Source organism: Lagopus leucura, unplaced genomic scaffold (genome assembly GCF_019238085.1).
Source record: "Lagopus leucura isolate 7727_CA_CO unplaced genomic scaffold, USGS_WTPT01 Super-Scaffold_100016, whole genome shotgun sequence".
Taxonomy (NCBI): Eukaryota; Metazoa; Chordata; class Aves; order Galliformes; family Phasianidae; genus Lagopus; species Lagopus leucura.
The window spans coordinates 6,641,507-6,666,685 of NW_024962270.1; the positions used below are offsets into that span (position 1 = coordinate 6,641,507).

At 41.3% G+C, this 25,179-nt stretch overlaps 2 protein-coding genes across 12 annotated transcripts in view; one reads left to right on the plus strand and one right to left on the minus strand.

Moving 5' to 3' along the window:
• The first annotated feature begins 472 nt into the window (after positions 1–472).
• POF1B (POF1B actin binding protein) lies at positions 473–25,082 on the plus strand. Of its 4 annotated transcripts, none has more exons than XM_042876369.1 (16): positions 473–488; positions 2,370–2,456; positions 5,105–5,271; positions 13,031–13,069; positions 14,198–14,299; positions 15,046–15,261; positions 16,368–16,483; positions 17,093–17,120; positions 18,132–18,206; positions 18,981–19,073; positions 20,092–20,205; positions 20,373–20,525; positions 20,649–20,759; positions 21,080–21,208; positions 21,531–21,604; positions 21,977–23,729. In XM_042876369.1, exons 3-16 carry the CDS (start codon positions 5,221–5,223, stop codon positions 22,158–22,160), a joined length of 1,485 nt encoding a protein of 494 aa, XP_042732303.1. In that variant the 5' UTR covers positions 473–488; positions 2,370–2,456; positions 5,105–5,220; the 3' UTR covers positions 22,161–23,729. The 4 variants fall into 4 exon arrangements, with proteins under 4 accessions (XP_042732303.1, XP_042732302.1, XP_042732301.1 ...); XM_042876368.1 differs by lacking the exon at positions 473–488 and adding an exon at positions 3,210–3,264; XM_042876367.1 differs by lacking the exons at positions 473–488; positions 2,370–2,456; positions 5,105–5,271 and adding exons at positions 7,688–8,092; positions 23,742–25,082 and having other exon boundaries at positions 21,977–22,091.
• Positions 15,926–25,179, minus strand: part of ZNF711 (zinc finger protein 711) — a 38,085-nt gene continuing 28,831 nt past the window's right edge. For 7 of the 8 annotated variants that reach the window (XM_042876358.1, XM_042876363.1, XM_042876359.1 and 4 more), the window contains 2 exons: positions 24,022–24,116; positions 15,926–19,280 (listed from right to left, as the gene is read on the minus strand). The gene's annotated coding sequence lies outside the window, so the exon portion shown is untranslated. The remainder of the gene's footprint in view (positions 19,281–24,021; positions 24,117–25,179) is intronic. The other variant, XM_042876360.1, reaches the window with a different exon arrangement.

Sequence of the window (25,179 nt, forward strand, 5' to 3'; positions counted from 1 at the left end):
CTGACCACAGAATTAGTATTTTGTGTACTTCATTCTAACTATCTGCAATCACATCTCTTTCTACTACACTGAGCTGAGTTTAGCCATGTTCTTTGCTGTGACATGGTTTCATTCTACTTTGTGGATTATCTTCCTGACAGAGTGGTTGGGATGCTGGGAATGGGAGAGACATCTTTTCTGATTTAATTAAAATGGTTATGACTTCTTGAGGTGGGAATTTTACCAGTACCTTTAATGGCTGAAAAGAATAGCTGATAAATCAATGAAGGTATGACACAGACCACACACTCAGACAAAGAACTCAAATATACTTGCCACAACTTATTTATTTATCTTTCTATTTTCATTTGAGAAAACTTTCCCAATATGATTATCTTAAAATAAAATGTCTTGTTTCTCAGGTAATGTAAATAAGCATGGATGACCAATGTCTCTCTTATAAAAGAAGTAGAAGTTTCTCAAATTAATTACCTTCAGTAGCTTCTCAGGTAAGGACATCTCTGCACAAATGAAAATAGTTGCACAAGAACAACTTACTTTTGAGCCAAACAATAGAAGGTAGAGCGGGAAAGCTCAAGTACTACCTACATGTGAATAGATTAATGTAGAAAACAGAATCTAGTAATACTTAGATGTGATAGAAAAATATTTTGCTGAAAAGTGTAGACTCTGATGTAACCATGAAAACCACAGCTAATGTAGATTTAAATAACAGCATGTATTTCTGTTACTGTGCACATGTAAACTTACATACCTATGTAAATCATCAGTGTTCCACAGCAGGGTACCTCTTTAGAGTGCTGCTTGCACAGAGTAACCATCACCTTGGGATGACAGGATGACTGTTAAGCTTCTTTAAGTGGAGAACCGGGAGGCAGTTAGTGAAAGCTGAGGTTCTTTAATCTCTCACTGTTCAATGAACTTTGCTCTCATTCTGTCATCCTATATGGGATAAGTATGAAAAGACCTCACTTGGAGGAAGGTGCAAAGTATCACATTATTCACAGGGAGAGAATAAATCTCCGTATCACAGTAAGTTATTTGAGAACATCATCTACAGCCTGAATGAATGTGGATGTCTAGAGAAGGCATATGGGAAGGGCTGCACCTGTAGAACCAAAATATTATTTTGCATGATACTTTTGAACCTCTGATCTGGAACAAAATTTACAGAAGTTGTAAAAAGAGTAATCACAGTGAGAGACTTAAGATTAGAAAATATTTGCTTGGTCAGAATTACAATACTTACCCGAATGGTGAGTTGTGTGTTACCCTGCTGTGTGCATACCTGATTCCTGAAATGTTAAAGCTAAATAATTTGGCAGATCAGTGTGATGTTTCAGATTCTAAAGCTAGTAATCTTTTCAGAGAATTGGCTTGCACACTTGTTTTCTATTCTAATAGAAATGGATGGCAGAATTCCTGCTGTTCCATCAGGAATGCTCTGTTCATTTTTCTCATGCACCAGTCATTGATCATTCACTTTCAACTTCCATTTTCTGAGTCACACTGTGTATAATTAAGAGTGAGATACTGAAGTAAAAAGAGTTGCAGGATTAATGTTTTTGCTTCCCAGAGCCTATTTCTAACACTAGGTAAAGAATATTTGCTTGGGACAGAGAATGACTGTTTTGACTGTTTTTACTAGCATGGCATAGGCTTAGCTGTAATTTAGCACAATTAATTATTGTTTTGTGGTTGAGTAGAAGGGCAAAATAGATTGGCCAGCTGCTGTGTTTACAGTTGGCATGAGTGAAACAAGTCTGAGAACAACAGTTAGTGGAATTGGGTCAAAATGAAAATGCCTTCCTCAAGAATCCTCAACAGTTCTGACTTAGAAATATAACCTTTCAAACTGAGAAATTAAAATATACATTTTACTCAAATGTTTTATTTTTACTTCTCCAGCTTGAAATGTAATTAGAAGCAGTTATATAGCTAGATGTAATGGCACATTCAATCTCTGCCAGCAAAATAATCTTTTTTTTTTTTTTTTTTTTTTTAAAGAATGAAATGAAATTTACAAAAAAAAAGTCACCCTTCATTGCATTCCAGTACACACCACAACACAATCAGAAAACCAAATATTTGTCGCTCTATACAAGGTTCCTATCTGAAATCTTTGAAATCTTTCTTCATCTAGATTAAGTCTGTACTGCAAATAAGTTTTAAACGTGACAAAAACATTTATGCTTGAACGTGTAATAGAAGTCATTAAATTAAAACTCTCAAAAACAAAATATCAAGTCCTGCTTAAAAGAACTGTTTCATGTTTATGCTGCCAACTTGCTGATCTTGCATAAAGTTGTTCCCTTACTAAGGAGTTGGTTTGAGTAACGCCCATCATCCAAAAATGTTTTACCTTGTAGGAGATCTACATTTTAATCAGCTGATGAAACAGATGTGGGAGGATTGTCATGAGCTCTGCTTCTGAAATCTTAGAGAAGCAACTACAGGTCTGTGGAAAATAAAGTGCCATCAAGTTTGTTTCTCGTTTGTTTGCTTGCCCAGTAAGAGACAGATTAGAAATTTAAGATTTCTCATAGACAGACATAACGGAAGGGCTTGAATTGAATAATGTCAGGTAGTGAAATTCTGCAGAATGGTTTGCTTTTAAATAATAATGTTTTAAAAAGCAAAACCAAAGGATTGGTAAACGTACCTGTAACCAGGCAAATTTTCCGTATTACATACAGACAAAAGAGCATAAATTCAGTACTCACAGAAAAAGTTAAAATTTCAGGTATGATACAGGAATATAGCAACGTTTGTAGGTTGCTCCAAGGATAGAAGTTGAAATCTCATAATAAAAGGATATATGCTTTCAAATCATAATTTAAAAGATATATTTAGCCAAACAATATGGTGTAAAGGAAAGGATGTGTAGGCCACAACATGGAGACAAATCACATGTATTTCCATTAGCTTGTTTCCATACTAGAAGTGCGGTCATGGTAGTATGAAGCAGGAGGAGCTGTCCCTCTTCCAGTTTCTGTGAGCAGGTTGCCAGAGCTCTTTAGATAGTGTTCTAATCTCTACATTGCAGTGACATGCATTGTCCATAGAACTTTCTATTAATTACACTTGTAGTTTTAAATTCCCATCATCCTTCATACCTGGCCATAGAAATTTTGTAGCAATTGAAAAATGTGGACATAATTGTGCGTCTGAAATGAAGTGCAACTTAAACCATAATTTCTTTTTCATAGGTTACTGGGTGGAAAAGCAGTCATCTTTTTAAAATATACATCCCATATTGAGAAGGTATTCCCTTGCTTTTAGTAGTTTTATACAAACTTTGAACTTTTTTTTTGAACAAATTCCAGATGTTCTTCTGTTATTTGCTTAATGATTTCTGATTTTTAAAGACAGACCAGCTTTTCTTATGACATATTTTTAGATAGGTCCAAGTAAAAACAAAGATAAATAAACAAACACCCAGACCCCAATCTTGTTCTCCCTGGAATCCCGGGTACTAACATTTATTTTAAAGTGTGTCACAATCTCAACTCCTTTATCTCCTTTATTAATGAGGATTGTTCCTTAGGCAGTCTGTCCAGGAGTGGGAAATGCAAAGTACTGTTTTGGAATTAAACTCATTTCCTGCTCTTTGGTCATAATGAACGTTAATATCTTTCCTTTAATGTATTCTGCTCCATAGATCAACTGTTACCTTGCTGTGTTCCATATGACTGCAGGCCCTTTTCCATTATCAGTTTTTTTAGAGCATTGCAGAACTATAAATTAAAATTGATCATGTAATACGGATATCAGTGGGCTTTTGCAGCATTCCTGACATACACTTACCATCATCTTTTGATAATTACTGTGTATGAAGGCTTAAATAAGGATACAGTTCTGTACTTAGCAGACCCTGTTTTATTCCTAAGTTAGTATTGCAGTCATATGTGGTAAACGATGACTGACGGTGTTTCATTAAAATGAGGCAGCCACTCTTCAGCATGCTGAATAAAGTCTTTAATGGATAGGAGAAATGTTGCTCAGCGTGTTTTTTTGGTTTGATCACCAATCTCATGCATAGTATTAATTACCTGAAACAAAGCAAATTGGCTATTAAATAACCTCAACAATTTAAACAGGAAGATGGTTGGAACAAAAGAATAACTTCTGCTTACGGCTAAGTACAGTATTGCATTATTTCCTTTCATGGAATGAAATACAATCTCTTGGGCTTTTGAGCTGCTGAAGATACTGACAGCCATCACAAAAACAGCGTCTTTATAAAACAAAGTGATTCTGTGCTGAATTTTTTGTTTGTTTTTCTGCTTACAGTTTTACCATAGTATGAAGATTATTTTTCACGTGCTGGTACAGCAGAAGTAGAAGGGCTATATTTGCATGTTTATGATAATTCTGGATGATAAATCGTTCTAGCTCCTAATCATTAGATTCAATTTTTAAGTCTGTTTTTGTTTGTATATTCAAATGACTTTATGTTCTTTTTGAAATGTATAAACATGAAGCTGTAATTGATACCACGTAATTTTTTTACAAGAAAAATTAATGAGTTTTCCCTCAGTCTTGCAACAGTTCATTTTACAGTCTGATCATTAGTTACTGCCAGCACTGTGACAGCCTTTAAAACATAGCCTAAGCTCTGTTTAACCTTCTTGCTGAACTGTCTTACCACTGAAGCACTGTAATGTATGAAGAGGTGTAAAATTCTGAAATAATGTTTGAACCATTCCAGATCCTGTCTTGCTATCTATGTGCTGCAAGGTCCCTTGTTAAAATACGTTTCTACATAGAGTACAGTGGATACAGTTGTTGTGGATTACAGGAATGCTGACATGGAACATGTAAAGTGATGGACCCCAAAGAATTGCTTATTACTGCTCTAGTGCAAGACTTTGTGGCAGATAACTGCTTAGCGGCAGTCAAAAAAAGCAAGTGAAACATTAGAAGCTATTAAGAAAGAAGCAGAACAAAAGAACAAACATCGCTGCACCATTGTTGAAATCCATGATTTTACCACTTTTGGAATACTACGGAAGAGAGAAGAGCACAGATCATCCAAGATATGGAATGACATCTGTATGAAGAAGATTGAAGGTTTTTGTTGCCTTTTTTTTTTTTTTTCTAGCCTGGAAGAGAGGGCTCAAGTTCGAAGCTATGAAGTTATATGGAAGAACCAGAGCCTGTGGAAATAGGAGTCAAATTCAGAAGGAGGTTCTCAATGCGAGGGGGAAGATCTGCTGAATGTTCTTTCCAGAGGACTTAGTGGGTGCAAGGAGTTTACCTGTATTCAAGGTGAGTATCAGACAAGTCCTTATATGTGAGATTGGACTAATGAGAAAACATGAGTTTGAGATCTGACACTACAAGAGCATATCCAGAGAAGGGCAGTGAACCTGGTGAGGGATCTGGAGCACAGGTCTTGTGAGGAGCAGCTGAGGAAAGGGTGTTTGTTTAGTCTGGAGAAGAGGAGGTTCAGGAGAGACATTATACGTCTTTATAGCTCTCTGAAGGGAGGTTGTGATGAGGTGGGAGCCAGCCTCTCTTCCCATGTAATTAGCAGCAGTACTAGAGGGAATGGCCTCAAGTTGTGCTGGGGAAGTTCAGTTGGATGTTAGGAAGGATTTCTTCTTGGAAAGCGTGTTCAGACACTGCAATGGGCTGCCCAGGGAGGTGCTTGAGTCACTGTCCCTGGAAGTGTTCAAGAGACGTGTAGGTTTGTACTAAGGAACATGGTTTAGTGGGGAAATATTGGTGGTAGGTGGACAGTTGGTCTAGAAGATATTGAATGTCTTTTCCAACCTTGGAAAACCTATGGTTCTATGCTGTGCTAATGAAATACTCAAAGTTGAAAATAAGTTCTGAGTGTTAAGTTGTAAGAGGGAAGTGTTACACCAGCTATCTGGATCAGTGTCTGCAGACAGGCACCTTCCACCAAGCCTCCAGTGCTTCCTTCAAAGGAAGGATCAGAAAACCAAAGCCTCTACTTACTACTGCTTGTAACTTCCTCTTCAGTCTCTCAAGCTTTCCCTTACGCTTGAAAGCAGATTTTTATCTCTGGCCTCATCAAGTTATGGCTGTTTGCAGCTCCCTGCCATTTTGCTGGCTTCTTAACCCTCTCTTCTCAAGCCTTTCAGTTTCCTGACCCCATGTTGTTTAGATATCTGTTGCCCTACAAAGAAAAAAATAATAATTTAAGTGTAGACAACGAGATATGATGTGTTCTACAGGCCTCTTCCCAGACAAGTATTTCTCTCTCCTATTTTATCAAAACACAGTTTTATTCCTTCTCACCACAGTTATCAGAGTGGGAACAGAACTCCTTTAACAGATAATTGTGATATAGAATGGAACATCATTTTTGATGTATACAAAACTTTTGTCAGATTAAAATCCATGCACTTTGAGGCTCTCATTAACTGGTACAGATTACCCTGCATGAATTACTTACTGTTATGATTTATGACTGCAATGATCCTTGCCACATCTACAAACTCTTCCGGAAGTTATTTTTTATTTCCATTACAATAGGATGACTTGGGCCTTTCTTTCTGCTGACCCTTGTAAGAAATTTCCAAGCCACTCTTTATTAAACAGGGAAGTATACTGCAGGCTGGCAATGTTTCCTGAGCTGGGTAACTAATTGTTTTCTACGTGATACATTACACAGCTCTTGTTTTTCCTGGAGGAGTATTACTGTAGTTTCTGTGGTTTCCTACTGAAGCATAAAGCAATTTCTAATGGTTTGTGTAGAAACAGAGACCAGGCTGTTGTAACCATATGCTATTACTTTCTGTGAGATTTTTTTTAATTGTTATGTCAGAAGAATGTTTTTTTTAACCTGGTGAACCGAGAATGAGGTTTTAAGAGAAAATGTGTATTTCTCTTCTGTCTGGGTAAGTCATTTCTTCTGGCATACAGCACCTTTGAAACCAGCAGGACAGAACTTACTACAAGTGTCTTTGGTTTTAAATACTCTCCTAGATAAAATGGATGTCTGCTTGGGTTTAACAATGGAGGATTAAGGGAAAGTTTATTTTTTGATGAATATTTTTCCAGATGTCACTGCCATGCCACACAGAGTAATGCTCTGTTGTCAAGGGTCTTCTGCCATTATGTGGCTGTGCTGAGTGACCTGAAAGCGCAGGAGGCACGCGGGGAAAACTGACAAAATTAAGAACCTAAGATTTATTATTAAGGATTGTATTTATTACACAATATTATATAATTATGTTATTACAACGTTACCACGCAGAACAAAGTTACATTCTTGGATAGGGCTTGCCTGACTCGGGTAATGCAATACAGGAGCCCAAACTAAAAAGTGCTGCGTTGAGAAACTAACCCGAGTTCACACTTTTCTATACAGAGCGACAGTTTGGGTAAGTTTCCAACCTTGTCTCTTACGGACGAGCTTCGTAAGGTTAAGAACACGGGTGAAAATAAGCAGCCCCCTCCTTTACTTTACTCCACGTTTCTCTACGAGATAGGCTCCGGCACGGCGCTGTGCCTGCAGCCCCGCGCTCCCCGAGGCCGCCGCGGCGCATCGCCCGCCCCGCGAGGGGGAGGCAGCCGCGGGTGCAGGTGCGGCCCGCCCTAGGCGCGGCCCTCCCGCAGGTACTAATCGCCGCCCTGCCCCACCGCCCGCCCGCATTCGCCGCCCCGCTGAGCCTCGAGCCGCCGCTCCCGGAGCGCGGCCCGCGCGGCCGGGATGCTGGGGGGCCAGCAGCAGCTGCAGCCCCTCGCGCTGCCCCCGCACCTTCAGCAGCAGCACCAGCAGCACCAGCACTACTACCGGCGCCAGCAGCACTACAGCACGCTGCCTGCCGCCCGCCGGCCCTGCCGCGAGCCGCCGCCGTGCCGCGAGCCGCCGCCGTGCCCGGAGCCGCCGCCGTGCCTCGAGCCGCCCGCCCGCCCCGAGCCGCCGCTCCCGCCGCCCTGCTTCGAGCCGCCGGCTCCGCAGCGCCAGGAGGGCGGCCCGGCGTTCGACCGGGTGCGGACCTACGGTCCCGGCTGCCGGCGGGTCGGCGCGTCCTGCTCGTCCCGCGCCTCCTCGCCGCTGGAGCGCTCGCACGGCCACCAGCAGCTCAGCGCCGGCTGCCAGCCGCCGCCGCAGGTACGGGCTCGGGTGGCGGCCGCCGTCTGCGCGGAGCGGGGCCAAGCGCCTCGGAGCCGCCCCTCGGCCGTGCCCTTTGTCTCCGCGGCAGTGCCGGGAGGCGCGGCTTCCCCGAGCGGGGAGAGGCGGCTGCGCGGTCCGTAGCCTCCAGATACGCTCGGCCGTTCCGCCGAAGCTCCTTTAGAAAACGCGCGCCTCGGAGGGCTGCCCCGGGGCCCGCCTGGCCCGCAGCGGGAGCGGCACCGGGGGCTGCCGGGGTGGGAGGAGCCGGCCGGCGCCTGCAAGAAACGCGCTTTAAGCGCCGGTGCGCTTTCCTTTACGTTTCTTTTTTTTCGTTTGCATCAGTTTTGCATTTGGTTCCTGTTTGGTAACTCCAATGTACTTAAACAACCACGAAAACACAAAACCCCACAAACTTCCAGGTAACTTTTTCTGCTGTACCCATTTTGCCCGTCAGCAGAGCGGTGCCCCGCCGTGACGCCCGGTGCGGGCTCTGGGCCGCTCCCGCCCTCCTGGAGCCCACAGCCGTCCCTCACACCGCCGCCCCCGGCCCGGCCCTCAGCGCCCTGCGGAGAACGGCTGCCACCCCTGCGGGGCACGGCGGCCGCTGGGAGCCGGGGAGCGCCGCGCTGACGGCGCTGCGGTGGGACGCGGTGTTCTGGGCTGCGCGGTGCGGGTTGTCTTCGGGTAAGGTAACGTTCCTCAGAGCAAACGGCGGAGTCTCGGGCTTCCTCTGCTGGGATGGGTGCACCGACCTCTGATTGCAGACTCAAGTGCTGTCTCTGCGCTGCAAGGTGTGTTTAATTTTCAACATCTGTTATAGTTTCTGAGTCCTTTAAGTCATGCTAAGAAAAATGTTTTCTTGTTGAAGTGTTTTGCTGGATTAGACTTTAACAATAAAAAAGGGCGTAGCTCAGATTGGGTTTTGTGTGGGTAGCAGTTGTAATGGCACAAGGGGCAGATGGCTAATAAAGGTTATTAGGAAGTTACGCAGGAAGAGAAGGGTGAGGAGGAGGCCGGCTGTGAGCAGGCTGCAGCTGTGTGCCTGGTGCTGACTGCAGCTGAGAAGTCTGGGGGAAAACATTTGGTAAAGAGCTGTGCCCAGAAGAGCACTTCTGCAGTGGATTCTGTTGTTCTTTGAGCAGATCCTGTATAGCCTGAACAAAATAGCATAGCATCGCATGCCTCCTGCAGAGATTATAACTCAACTCTCAGATCGCAGTTAGCGGCAGCCTAATGCTGGAGTTTAATCTTCTTATCACTGATAAGCAAAAGGATTTTCTTTGGGCAATATTTAATTTGCTTTTGGAGAGCTTTTGTAGATTGATTATATCATCACTATTGATACCCTGTCACAGCATTCAGTCTTATGGTTGGCATCCCCTGTTCAGTTTATGTACTCTGCTAATAAGCCGGGGGGAGGGAGAAGTAACATGTGCATAAAGTGTGTGGTAGTGCTTTTTGTGGTCACAGAGTGTTCAGGGGTCAGTTTTCTTCCCAATTTTTGGGTTCTAACTTTGCTTTATCCTTGATGCAGAAGCCAAGTGCCGCTCCCAGCTGTGGCAGATTTCATTTGGAGTAATTGAAGGCAAATTTGCTCTCATCTGCCTGAACTAAATGGAAAATAGTGCTCAGCATAAATTTTCTTGGTGTGAGGTGTCTGTTTTTGGTGTAGGTAGGAGTACAGCTCCCAAAGCATTTGCAATAGTTCACTCGTGAGGAACTCCGTGAGGTTTCCATGGTCAGCTCAGTGCTGCAGCATGGAGGGCTCTTGCCTCCCATTGTGAGGATGGTGCTGTATTACTGTGGTGTCAGCTAAGTTGTAGGATTTCTCTGTATTCACTGCAACGATCCCCAGAGGTGGCCTCCCTCTTTCAGCTGCCAGATGTAATTCTGAAGTTCTGATTAGATGGCCGGGTTGTTTGTAATTAACGAGACAGTATGCTACATAGAAAAGGTTTGGCGTTGGTGGAATTCTGACCGTAATCGCAAGTTTGTCAGAAGCTGAAGGGAAACTTGTTGGATATAAAGGTCAGTGTAATGATAGCTTTTCCCCCTAAAATTTGCGCACAGTGATTGGATAAATCTATCAAAGACCTGTTTTAAGATCTTAAAATTGTAAAGACAAGCAGACGTCACTGTGAAAAAAGCTGATGTTTGCCTTTTGAAGTTACCCTTGTAAATGCAAACCCAGAACTGCGGTCCCATCCTTACAAATCCCAGACCCAATCCGGACACTGGGATCCATGGCAGCACTGGGCTCTCCTGCCAGCATAGCGCTCACCTTCCTCCTTCTGTTACAGGATGTCCCACCTCTGAGCACTGTAGGAAACCCAGGAGAGGCTTAAGGAGAAGAACCCCAGATGTACCCTTGGGGACAGCAGAGGTCTGCGGCAGCCTGGGGCTGTGTCCCAGCGAGCTGGGCTGGGGCTGGCGCTGTGCTGCAGCGTTCCTGGGGCTGGGGTTCCCTCCTGGCTGGTGCAGGCTGGGCTTGTTGGGCTGGTCTGGGAGGGGAGCAGGCACAGCCCTTCTGCCGCGGGGCGAGGGAAGCATGTCTGCATCTGAGCATGCCGGAAGGGAGAGTTGGGTGCCTTACAAATAGGTGTCATTTTATCCAGACAAACCTAGGTTCTGTATGTTATTCTGCATGTGATTTATACCGTCCTTTTGAATACTACAAGATTAAAAATGTATTCTAACTTAAAATTTGCTAGTCTTCTGATTTCTGAATTTATTGCTCTGAGAGCACATAAGTGCCTAGGTACAGTAATTTACAAGTTATCCTTCCTGAAATGGATAGCATGAGTTACATATTCCAAAGTCCTGTGGCAGTGGCATTTACATGAGGCAGGTTTGTACAGCTTTGCACCACATTGAAAATGTGCCTTTTCATTTTGTAGACAATGCTCATCTTGTTTTCATGTGCCACACCACACCACGGTAGCCAAGGCTGAAAAAGAACAAGCATCTATTTCCCTTTGATGTCAGTTGTGTTGCTGTGGGTGCTCCTGTGCGGAAGAGGAGACTGGGCTGTGCAAGGCATACAGCAGGACCCTTGGTCGCCTTGGTTCTGGTTAATGTGTGCATTTGTCTACTCAGTATTTTACTTTTCATTTTGGCTTTTCAGGTGTCAGTGAGGTGTAGAACTGGGGCCATGTGCTCCCTGCTCCCTTGTGGTCTTGTTGCAGTGTCAGGTTGTGATTCAGAGCTGTGCTGATTTCAGGGGGCTTTGTCCTGTACTGCCTTTGCTGCAGCCATACCCCAGGGGGTGGGAGAGGAGCGAGAAGGTGAGGAGCTGAAACTGTTGGGTAACATGAAAGCCCAGCACAAGCAACGCAGAAGGAATTCATTTGCCACTTCCCACTGGCAGGCAGGTGGTTTCAGCCACCTTCAGGAAAGCAGGGCTTCACATGTAGTGGTTTCTTGGTCAGACAAATGCCATTGCTCCAAACGTCCCCCCTTTCTCTTCCCTCCCGCCAGCTCTTGCTGCTGAGCACGGTGCCATGTGGAATGGAATGTCCCTTTGGCCAGTTTGGGTCAGCTGTGCTGCCAGGAGCAGCACAGTGCAAGCTATGCAAGGAGCTGAAATGTCTGTGGCTCTGTGCAAGCAGTGCTCAGTAGCAGTGTGTCATCGTCACTGTTTTGATCAAAAATCCAAAGCATGGCATCATACGAGCCTCTGCAAGCAACTTTATCCCAGCCAAATCCATGACAGCCCCGAAGGCCTAACTCAGGTACATGGAGTGGGGGAGGACCAAGGAGCAGCTTTCCAAGTTTTCTGCACCAGTTATCATTTAGAGATTTCTTAATTACTGTGATTGGTGCTGAAACAATTTCTTCTCTACTTTGATTTCTCTTCCCTGGTGATGTTATGATTCACTCTTGGGAGATTTGGAAAACTGCTTCAGGCATCCTAAACTTACACAACAGTTCACAACTAGAAATCTGACCTACTTCGGAGTTGCTCTTAAGAACGTCTCTGAGGCTCAACTAAAGCAGTGTATACTTTCCAAGCCCACAGGTTAGGGGAATAAATGATTTGTTAGGAAAATTGAAAGTCTGCACTGAGAGGAGGAATAAACAGCATGTTGTAGACTAACAAATTGCCTAGTGCTTAGATGAGATTCATGGGAATTTTGCTCACTTGGATAAACAACTGAACATGGAGATTTCAAGCAGAATGCGTCAACTTTCTCTTCTTGGTCCGCAGGATGGAGTAGACAGCACAGGAGGAGAAAAAATTTGTAGTAAAAAAGTAACAAAACTGCTGCAATTTGTGGATTTCTGTAATTTAGAAAAGCGTATTTGTTTTTTCTTCAAAAATGAGCAAATGTTCTGTGTGAGCATCTTTATAGGTGTTAATTACAGTGTTTCATGCCACTTTTTGAAGTAACTGCACTCGCTGGTTCATGAGATAATGGTTCACTGGTAGTGGGATCTGGTTTGTTGGCAACTTTTATTTTGGTGATTAAGCTAAGCACATATTTTCTTCCCATGGTGAAGCAAGAAGTTCTTTGTAGCAGTACATTGAATTTGCATGAGCTGACATTCTTATGTGACATGTAAGACTGTAGGTTAAAGACAGTATTACATGGAATAGAGATGAGATCCTTGAAGTGCCGGCCCAGCATGTTAGCTTTCATTTGTATCCTGTTCTTTTGGCATTTACAGAAAATAAGGACCGATTTCCTCTAACCTATGAATAGGAGATTGAGGGAAAAAAACCAAACTTCTGAGAATCCATACTATGGCATAGCATTTCCTGTTGGGTGGAATGGCCCTAGCTTTAAAACTTTGCTAAGTGACATTAGCCAACGGATCTCAGAATGTTTATAGCTGATGGCAATATTCAGATTCATAAGTGTATGTAAGATGAATTCTGAGCATAAAAGATTTTGAAGTACAACCATCACTGAATCTTTATTTTCTTCCTTGCAGGGCACTGTTCGAAGGATTATCATAGAGAATCCTGAGCAGGTAGGAAAACTGTTTGCTGCTGGAGTCTTTGTACCCCTTCCTTCCTAAATTGCCCCAGCTTGGAAAGGTACTTCCTTCCCTTTGTAATGCCACACTGAATATTTTGAAATCACAAGGTCCAAACCTCTGGGAGAGAGGGAACTATTAGGAACTGAAAGCACTACAGAATTGCCAGCTGGGCTTCTCAGCTCTTGGCATTAAGTCTCCATTAATATGTTTCAATTATATTGTTAGCAGATAATTTCTGCTTATTTTGGATGTTGTTAAGGGGGAAGCACAGTTGCTTTGTTTCCAAATGGAGAAGATCAATTGAAAAGAGAATAGTTCATAAAGTGACAGAGGAACTTGTAGAGATTTAAAGAAAGCTCTTTGAAAAACCTTCTGCCTTTTTGTTAATTCTTTTGTGACAAACTCCTGAGTGGAATTAGATGTTCATGTCTGGATGTTATGGGTAGAAACATCGTGAAGGTAGGGTGCTCAACAATTGTCTCCTTCCAAGAAGAGGTTGTAAGCAGCCCACCAGGCGGCCTTTCATGACAAGCTGTACGCATTTAACCTGGGCTGGGGAACAGCGTGGCTGAAAGATGCAGCAGCCGCACCAGCAGCTCTGTCTTCACACTCCTGAGACCCCAAGCAGTTTCAGAAGCAGTCTGATAAGTACTGTATTTGGCTCTGTTCTCTCAGAGCTCTCAGAGCAGGCCTACCCAAATTGGTCACTCAGTGGTGCCTGGGTGAACATTTAAAGTGAACAAATTTCATAGCTGCATGAAATCTAGCTAACGTGACGTAATGTCCACCTTTGGCACACAGCCTGCTCATTTTCTTCTGCCTAGCAGGATTCTGCAGTGAGAGAAAACAGTGCATTTGGCATTATACCATGGGGGGTGAAGGGAAATAGAGATGCAAGATGAGAGTCTGTGTATGTGCTGTGTGCATACTGCAAAAGAATAAATCTGAGTTCAAGAGGATGAAATGAATGCACACTTAAATATTGGTAACTCCAAAAAAAACCATCTTAAAGTGCCACTTTGAATCACAAAAGAAAGTCATCACTGTTTGGTTAAAGTTGTGCTAACTCTGAATTTGCTGCCAACGTTTTTGAGTGCTTTTTATTAAAATCTGTTACAGGAGCCATTATCCTCATTTCTTAGAGGGGGCAATTTCAGTCCTGGAAATAATGTCATCTATGAAAAGACAATAAGAAAATATGAGCTATTAAATCCCCATCAAGTAAGTTGGTTATTTCTGTTATCTATTGCAAAGGAAGATTCAGTCAGTACAAGAAAAGTAGCATTTGTTGTGCTTTGTGAACTAATTGTAATGTTGTGCTAATGTGAACTAATCCAGAGAACTGCCTTGCTGAGGAAGAGAACACCTCTCAAAGACTGGAACATAAACTACTTGGGTGGGTGGGTGATTTTGCCAGCAGCATTTTCTTGGATTATAAAAACAGGATGGATGTGTCCGTGATATGGTGTACACTCTGATCCTGGAACTGCTGAAATGTTTGTAGAGGAAAATGCCATCAGTTATTTCCTGGAAAATACATTTATATTAACTGAAATAACAAACGCTCAGTAATTCAACTGGAGCTCTTTAATCTCTGGAATACTTAATGGAACAGGATGCACGTGTGTTTTAAGTTAAATAGTGGAGGTTCCTATTGCCTGAGCATGTTAAGTGGAACAATACAATAAAGCATACAGCTCAATTAAGAAAAGTGTGTCTTCTTTGCTTTCATCTGCAGCTGCTAAAATGTGAGGAGTTGGTAAAATACAGTGTTGAAGTGTAATAGCATGAGGCAAACTCATATTCAAATAGTAAGAAAAAGCAATTTTATTAACATCATTAAAATACCTGAAACAGTCTTTTGATGCCAAAACACCTTTCATTCATTTACGTATTTTTATTATGCTTTCATCTCACTAAGATGTGTTCAGCAACTTAAAGAAAATTCACTCCTGTTTTTGTTTTAGGAGAAGCAGTACCAATTTTCCCACCAGTGTCAGATTCCACAGCTGTCTGATCAGTGCTGTGCCATCCAGCCCTGCCAGCAGCCCGAGCAGCCCCCAGTCACACAGCAGTGCCAGCAAACACAGACCGGCAGCCCCTGCGAAGTAATGCCCATCTCTGTGACTGATGACTGCAGAGGAAGTGCAGTGAGGAGGGTGACAGTTCAAACCTGCGAACAGGTAAGAATCATTTGCTGCATGTTTTACTACTCACAATATGCTTTTGGACATGGAGTACAAAACTTTACAGATAGATTAAGTTACTGATTTCTGCTCTTCAAAAGTCCACACTCAAAATCATAGCGTGGTAATTAAGCATTATGTCCCTTCTGTAAGTATAAACAGCAAAGTGCTTAAGTGTACCCATCAAGTCTTGCCGCTTTGTTGTGGTGCTTTTTCCTTTCTTTATCTCAGAGTGCTGCTCATTGATTCAGTCAGGTTTCATCTGTTAGTACAACAAAGGCTGAGTAATACAAGACTTATGCTTCTTTCCAGTTTTAGTAAAATGTAGGTAAAAAGTGCTTTATAAACTGGACATAGGCCAATTCAGCATTGCTTTCTATCTGACCTGCTCAGTGGGGGTCTGAAATAACTTCATGTGGAAGTTGGTGAGTAGCACTGTTTTGGCTGGGGGTTCACATGTGGCAGTCCTGTCCCATGCATCTGTTGAACATACAGGTGGTGAGACTGACATACTGGGTGATGTCTGTATTGGTCTGTGGAAATTTTCCATAGACAAGAGTCCAATAAAACAACTTAGTTAAACTCAGTTTAGCCTGTTTTCACTTTTATTATTCATGTAAGTAAACATTTTATCTTCAGTTAAAGATGCTTTAACATTCTGTTGGGTTTAAAAAAAAAAAAAAAAAAAAAAAAAGAAGGAGGTGGCTTATGTGAGTGCCTTTCTGTAAGTTCTCAGTGCTGTCCATATGCATTCTGCCCACTACTACAGCTATGGAAACATTAAAGATCATTAAAGGAGGTTTTACTAATTATCTATGCTTTCTGTATTAGAATAAGAATGATAACATTGCTGAAAAAGATATTGCTTAGCCTATTTCTTGTTGCTGTAAAGGAAGAATTTACTTCTGTATAGTTTACTGAAAACCAGAAGACATGGAACACACAATAGCCAGGAAAAGAATAGTATAAACAAATCACACATTGGTATGAGTAAACAAAAAATTCCATCACGTTGGTAGCATTTTCACATGCAGCTTTCTTCCCAAGGAAGGGAATGGGTTATGATCATCTTGCTTACCATCTGTTACTTCAATTGCTCTCAGGAGAACAATGACCAGCTGGACTGCCGCTACTTCGGTGAGCTCCTTGCTGAACTGAACCGCAAGACCAACGACCTGTACAGCTGTTTACTACAGCATGTGGAAAAGATAGGAGGAAGGTATTGGCCTTATGTCTGTCACCTGACATTTTGGTATTCCAGAAATCCTAGGAATGCACAGCTGGGAGCACAGATACAAGTTGATTGAGTCTTGACAATGTCCTTATCCTTCCCTCACAATCAGCGTTACTTTGGTACTCCCCTCTCACTCTCACTTGGTGCTTTCAAAGTTCACTGAAATGAGTGTAACTGCTCTGTAGCATGGGAAGAGTGGGATTTAAACATCACAAAGAACCCCAGCACTGCTAAGAAAACACCTGATGCATGTCAATAAACTTCAGCTTAGTTCTGGGTAAAGACATCACCCAAACCAATTAAGAACCAGGTTAACCAACCATCACTGGGACAACTGCCCAGAGAAACAGAGAGAGTTGGCCTGTGCTGACTGTGCTGCTGTTAGTAATGCGGTCTCCTCACACAGCTGTACAAGGAGTAATATTTAACAACGCACTGCCTGTTGCCTTACAGGGAGGCTAATGGCTCTTAATCTTATGATGAACCCTTTTTGTTCTGCACTGCAAAGACAGATAATCTTTTTGTAGCTGTCAAGTGGTGAAGTTCTGCAAAGTCTTTTGTTCATCAGCCCACTGCATTTTGTCTGTTTTCCAGGAACCATGACATCGAATTTACGAGTCAGGTAAGCATCAGGGGGGCTCTTACAAAGCTGATCTCTAAAAGTTGCAGTAAGAGTGGTGTGGATCTTGGAGCAAATGAGGCCAAGCCAGTTTAATTGAATGATGCTGATCTTTTGTTAGTTCATGATTTCTGCTTGTTAATAGCATTCAGAGCCTGAAACCTACTGCTGGGTATGCATTTGCAAGTGTGATAATACTGAAAGAAAGGAACTTCAATAATTTGCATTATTATTATTACTATTGCAGTACGAGTCAAATTTTGAGTCTTTCCTGTTACACCAGTAATGGTTTCATTGTAAAACAAAGGTACAGAAATGCATATATTTTCAGTATGCATTTTTGCAAAGGACGTTTTATTCTCTTGCCAACAAAGCAGCTGCTTCACAGCATGCACTGCTGTGCACTGCAGAAGTAAAAAAAAAAACCTGCCTCTCACTGTGATGAGAGGAATTTAAGTTGCCAGAATGACTTTCTAGATTTCCTGACTGCTCGCTTGTGGGAATCCAGGTGTAATGCATACAATCATCAGGGCCTTTCTTCTTTTTAAAGTCGTTATGCTTGTGGTAGAAATGTTTGTTTAGGATTAAATTACATGAAGCAATACCACTTCATGGCTGTCAGCATCTCCTGTAAAACTTTAGTCATCATTTGTTTGTTGACAGTCTTTTCAATATTTAGAAACATGAGATTTGCTCATAATCATTAACTGCTGCGAGCTCTGTTTTAGAATTAAGTGCTATTTGTTAAGAGAGGACGATTTTGAATGCTGCTTTTAAAATAAACTTTAAGCTTAGTGTAGATTTAAATATAAACTTCATGTATCACTTCATCTCAGTTTTTATATGCCACACTTTGGAAATTTTCTGGATATGCTTTGATCTATTTTCATTCTTATTTGCCTTGTGCTAAACATGTTTTTCATAGCAGAGCTGTGTAATTAATTAAGAAACTTCATAATGATCAACCAGGCAAAATTCTTAATCAAGATGTCTCTTTCTTCATCCTTTGCTTAGACTGAAGATATTGAAGAATTAATTCCCAAAGGACTGTCTGAGGCAACAAAGCAGCAGATTCGTTATCTCCTCCAGGTGTGTAAATAACATGGGGGGAAGCCTCCAGTAACTTGAAGCAGTAGAAGCAGCTGTACACAAACATACCAGGGAATTTGTATGTAACACTGCTCACTATTCTGCTTTTTCCATTTATTCTCTCTGCAGGCTATGGAATCACACAGGTGGCTCAGGTGCCATGCAGCAGTTCATTTCACTGCTCACTTGTTTATTTTAAACTGTTTTACTGGAACTTCCTTGCAGTTTTGCTGGAACCCATTTTGGCTTTTGGCAAGGAATGAAAGAAGCTGAATTTCAGTATTTTTATTTGTGTTGTATATTAATGCTTTACTTTAGAAACTAAAGGCAAACAGTACGTGTCTTACTGAGCAATGAATCAGGTATCAATTACTAATTACATATGCTGCCTCTCTCTAACTTGCCTTTACAAATGGTCTGGCTAAAAACACTGCTAAATGCACTCATCGCCATGGCACACTTACAGTATCTGGTAATAGAACGTATCACTTCTGGTTTGGGTCCATTTATAAATGGCTTTTGGCTTTTTTCTCATCATATTTCCTACCTACTTAACGAACTCGATGCCTGTGTGTTACAAGGCATTAATTCAAAAGGAACAAAGTGCCTAAAAAAGTCTTAGAAAATGTGGGCATTTCAAAGAACAGTGTGCACAGTAGTTCTAGAAGTTATTTTCAGCTGTAGAGCAGTTCTGTGCTTTTATATATAGTTAAGCATTTTGTAAACAAAACTCACTACTTAGAACAATATATATTTTATTTTTTTTCCTCCTAGATGAGAGTGACATCAGATAAATCTTTGAGACTTGTGCTTTCCACTTTCAAAAACTTACGTGAAGAGCTCTGCCATTTGCAGGATGACCTGGGGGTAAGTTGTATTTCTCAGTTCCCACGGCCTCATTCATTTGTTGGTCTCTCTCAGTAAGAAGTCCGTTATGATGAAATTTAACTCATGAAGTCCAAGCTTAGTTGCTTTAACAAAAACGGGTGGTTCACTCATTGACTTGCAAGTGAACAGTGAATGAGGTAAGATTTCTTCCTAGCAGTGGTTTTCAAGTGTTCAGTTTGTCAAAACCTAAAAAAAAAAACACCAAAAAAACAAAAAAACCCAAAAAAATTAAATCAAGAAAGGCTCTGAGTAGATTTAGACTTAGCTCTGCATTAGTATATACGATCTGTGTGTGCCTACATCGATGGAGATGTTTTGGAACTGTGTTTCTGTACATGCCCTGTCTGTGTTATAAACACTGAGTCCTTACTTAACAGCACTCTTCTAGGAAGCAGGAGCGCTCAACTCCTGCCTCGTGTTATCTCCCACTCTATAGGAAAGCTGCTGTCAGCTGGCACCTTTAACAACTCAGCAATCCTGAGTTATACAAGCATCACACTTTGCAAACTGGAGCTCTACAGCTCCAGATAGTTACTGTTAGGAAAGCAGATACATTTCTCATGGACAGCCCCAGTACTTAACATCACTGGAAGCTTCAGAGTGTTCTCTTGTAAAATACAAAGTTTGAAGAAGAGAGGGGGGGTTTACCAGTCACCTCTGGCATGAAATGGGTCTGTGCAGTGAAGTACTCTTTGGATTTTTTTTCTTGAATTCAGTTTAGTAACTACACATAACAAAGTCTTTCTAGGACACATTGAAAGAGCAGTTTCTGAGACTACTGCTTACCATGCAATATGAAGCCTCATGATGAGCATGGCTGCTGTAATGAACACATGAGCTTTTAATGAACAATGAGCTTTGCAGTTTAAGAAAAAACAAGTTTCAAGAAAACTGGGTATTTATCACTTAATACAAAATATTTTGCGCTTTGAACACACTTAGGACTAAGCTTACTGATAAATTGCAGCTATTTACAGCTAATGTTTTTGTCTTACAGAAGCTAGAAACTGACAATGTCTTACTTAAGAAGGATTTGGCTTTTAAAGAATCTCAAGTAAAAGAATATGAAACTATGTTGTCTTCTCTGAGAGAGAATAATCGTCAGCAGCAGGTAAATCTAAGAATATAGTTTCAGTATAATTACTATCAGCCATAAACCAGCTTCTGTGCTGGCTTCTGAGTGTTCCAAGTAATTGCTGCCTGGCTATATGCTGTGTGGATGATCCTATTACTCCCCTAAGAAACACCATGCATTCATTCCACTCCTGTGCTTTCCAGCAAGGACTCAGAGACAGTACTGCCAGGTGTCGGTCTCTGGAAGAACAGCTTCTTTCTCTTCAACTCAACGAAGGAGAAAAGGATTGTCAGTTAAAGGAACTGGAATACTCCAAGCGTGCCTTGGACCAAGAGATCCAGAGTCTTAAGCTACAGGTAATAAATAATACCTTCACTTGCTCTTTGTTCAGCTGCTGTTATTCACAGATGCAGATGGCCTGGTGAAGAAAATAATATTAAAGAAATCTCTTAAAAATAAAAAATGCTTTTTTGCTTTAGATCTGCTCCAGTCCAACAGTTCAGACTACCACAGATGAACTCTCCAGCCGTTATGTAGAGATGATCAATAACTTGAGAGAGGATAAAGACCGCGAGATCCGCAGTCTCAGGGTATGTTGATGAACTTGGTATATGTGCACTTGCCACCTTTTGTGACAGGAGGTATCAGGTTATTTTTTAATTAAGAAAAGATCTACCAGATGCTTTTTACGTATCTTTTGGTTCTGCAATTATTTTATACAGCGCTAATGATAGCACTGAAACTCATAAAACTGTGATTTGAAAAAAACAAAGTCCTTTGACGTTCGTGATTTTAACCAACAAAATACATACAGAGTTTACTGTATACTGCACACTTTCTGTATACAGAAAGGTTACCTGCAAGGAGCACCAAACACCAAACTAACTATTTCTCAACCTGTATTTCACAGTCTCAGTTGTGCCAATTCCAGCAAGATATATCAAGGCAAGAAGGGAACAACAGCGACTTGCAATTAAAGCTGCATGAACTGACAGCAATGCTGGAGGAGAAAGATGTTTGTATTAAACAGCAGCAAGAGGTAAAACAGAACAGTGCATTTCTTGTTTAAGAATATTGTATGCTTGAGCCTTCACTTGCTTTGAAGGTAGCAGTTTAATCAGGAAGTCACGTGTACCCTCCTGGTTCAGGAACTGGGGTTAGGATTATTATTATTATCGTTCACTGAGCTAAAATTAATAATACTGTTTGTTACTCCACCACTTCTCTTGGAAGGACATACATACTATTTCAGAGCATTCTTCAATAAGAATTTCAGCGTGGATTCTGCTGTGACTTCAGTGAACCAGTACATCAGAAAGCATGATTTATTTTACTTGAATGTTCACTTCTGGTTTTCTCAGGAACTCTTCAGACTCAAGCATGACAGAGTATCAAGCAGTCAGTCCCCTGGTGTAACAGCTATCATCACGAAGAAGTAATGTAGTTATTCATCTTTCTTAAAAATACATCTTCATTTTCCATTGCATACTTCTATTAACTATGTCCTTACCTCCTGCAAACGTCTTAATGCCAAATGTCTGTTCAACTTTTGCAAAAGGGAAAAGCTCCACCTAGTAAAAACCATTTGGAAGGATTCAATCCTACGCACTGTAATCGCAAACGGAGGGGTGGCCAGCATGTTACAGACATTTAAATTGCAGTGTTAGCATTTTTGTTACTAGTAAGAATATGTGGAGATTGTTAACTGACAGGATTATGGGGCAAGATCAGAGATAGTGATCTGGATAATACAGGTGTGCAGATTTCGGTTTGATAGTTTACAGCTGAGCAACTCTTTCCAATACAGGTACAGGAATCAGTATCCTATCCTGGGTCTTTTGTCTGACGACTACAAGGTTACATCACCCGTCAACAAATCACAAACTATTGTAATTGAGAGGACTGGAGAGATATGGAAACATGTAAGTTCATCTAGGGATTCACTACAGGGTCTGAGATATGGAGTATTTAATTTTTCTTCAAAGACATGATGAGCCAAAACTGATGCCTGAGAGAAAAGAATAACATTAATTTTGCCATGCTGCAAAGAGCAAGGCAATGGAGTCAAGTCAAGAAACTGCACTGTCTGTTGCAAGGAGGCAGTAATTGCTAGGTAGAGTATAAATAAAACAGTGTTGCTATTTTCTGACCTTTAATTACCTTTAACAAAGGAAGTGGTGTTGCTCTAACAGTCTTTGCCCAGGTGCACGAGGCAGTCCTCTGGGCATCACTATCTGTAGTGAGGAGTTGAGAACTTCTTCAGCGCTCTGCTCTCAGGTGGAAGGTACAGGTGGTGTGCTTTGGGTGCATGGCATTCCTCTGAATCAGGAGTATTAATTACTCTGCACTATTATTAAAACAGATTAAGCACCATGTTCCTGAAACTTACACAGAGACAGAGCAGTGACTAATCCAGGAAACACAGAAGAGTGGTGACTTCTTTTTAAAGAGTGACTTAAAGTTACAGAAAGTGGGACTGCAGAAGCTGTTTATGTTACAAGGTACAGGATAGTGTCAAATCTGAACACAAGGTAAAGACTTGAGAAAGATCAGCACAGCCAGCTCACAGCAAGTACAGCAATGTAAGCATAGCTTTCTGGGGGACACAGCCAAGAAAAGGCAACTTAAGGCAATAAGGCAATACGAGCAGCCTGAGTAGGCTGAAAGTAAAACATCTGGCAAGCAAGGAATTAACACAGTAATAAAGAAATAACAGTAATAAAAAGCTAAAATCTCTTCCTTGCTTACTTGAAAAGTTAGTCATTGTTTCCATTTTTATAATGGAAAATGTGAGTGTATGCTGCATTTAAAGAGATCAATATCACTGAATAAATAAGAACTATTAACTGGTTGCATTTTAAGTTTCCCAAGGTCTTTATCACTGGTGCAAGTTTCAGCTGAAACAAAATGACTTTGTCGCAAGATAAACTTGATAAATCCAGTTTAAGAAGTGCCAATTTCCTCCAAGCTTGAGAAATATTTTTTCTGCATTTATGTTCTGCCAACCAAATCTTTCTATCTGCATTCATTACTGAATAGCGATGCTGACTGATAGGAATCTGAACAGAATACTGACAGTAGCACATATGTGACAGTGCCTTTCAAGTAATGAGTATTTATCATGCTGACTCTTTCAGGATGCTCAAGTAGAAGCACTTCACTTCAATCTTAGTTACATTAGAGAAAAATTCTCAGGTAGAAATTCTGTAATGTCTGCTATTTAGGTATCTGATAACTTCCTGTGCTTGCTGGCATTCATAAATATAAAAACAGCCCCTCCCAATATTGTCTACTCTTGTGATTACTGAAAACAGTGAATGATGCCTGTTCTGGCTTCTGCCACTTCCTGGACAGAACTGCCTGCAGCTTAGTGATATGACTTTGACCATTCCACAGCCAGCTGCTGTAAAAGGTGACACACATTGCACTTGTGGAGGGGAAGGCTCACTCAGGCACTAAGAGACTGTTAGAGAAAATAAGCATACAGTTAACTGAAGCATTCTTTGTACAGCAGACAGTTCGGTGAGTATGCATATTACCTTGTAACAGGCTGCTTGTTTCTTTGCTTTTAGGAATGAAAGAAATCCCTCAGCCATCCAAGCTGGTTAAAGGAGTCTACAACAAATATCTAAAATTGCTTTCTTTTCTGCTTTTTTTTTTTTTTTTTGCCTCAGTAGAAGGTTTGGTCTGATAGCGAGAGAAAGGCCAGGGAAGAAATTAAGAACATGAAAGCATGAAGGCAGTGCAAGACAGTGTCTTGTAACAAATGGTAACAAACTGAGGTACCTGTGTCTGTGACGTGTTGCTAACATCTGTTGCACAAATGTTTCTCGTACTGTTTCATGCACTTACTTTTCTCTCAGAAGAGAATGGCAGGCCATGCTGGTGAGAACTTCAGTTTTTCCTGATGTGCCCAACATCTGTTCTTCAGTCACTCTTTCAGCAATCTAAAAGACAGAAGTAGGAACTCTGAAACATTTTTGTTTTCCTCGTGATAGCATTAGCTGTGTTTTTTTCTCTCCTATCTGCTTGTGATTGAGAAGTGAGAGGGATACAAATCTAAGTCACACACACGGAATGGCTGGTTTCAGTACAGACAGAATCACAAATTATCACTTCATCTACTGCAGCCTGTTCAAGATGAAGTAAAACCTGGTAAGAACTGTCATGGGAAATGTTACTTATGTTACATCTGCCTGTCCAAAACTAAACCACAAAGGAAGATGACTTCATTTGTTCCAGATATAGAAAACATAGAAATTGAATTAGCAGATGACTTGATTTGGGCTGATGCCAATTCTGAAGAATGTTACTGACATCAGAATTAACATATTTCAGGTACACCACTATAAGCCCCCAAACCAGCCACAACTATTTATTTTGCTGTGTTTGAAAACATCAAGATCTCATTATATTTTTATATAGAAAAACTTAGCTCACAGAGTATATTTTATTATCAGACCGACCTATTTACAGTTTTTTGCTCCATGCAGGACTATGGGAATTCTCTCATCTGATTTGGTACAAATAATTATGTAGCTGTCTAACCAACACAGTGTGTTAGGTGAGCGGGGAAGTGCTAAAAGAAAATCATAGGCAAAAAGCTTTATGCAGTCAGAAGATGCTAGCTGTGTATCACAGGGTTCTTGCTTTGCTCTTTTTCAGGAATCATAGGCTGTTTCTGCAGACACACACATACTTCTGTTCGCAAATAATATGCAGCATAGACACTGTTTAATGGTGAAAGAACCCTGTTGGCAATATATGTTAAATAAATACAATGTTCTAAATCATGACTGCTGGAAGCAAATTCTATCTACCCGGTACTGGAGGGGGTTGTTTTAGGGGATGTGATGCTTTTCTGAGGCAACAGATTTCTCTATACCAGTCTTTACAAGTAAAGGGATAGTGGGATGCTTCTTTTCTTGCAGTTGATCCAACCTTCGTTCAGTTAATATAACAGCATAGAGAAACCATAATACATTGACATAGTACTGTCAAATGTATTCT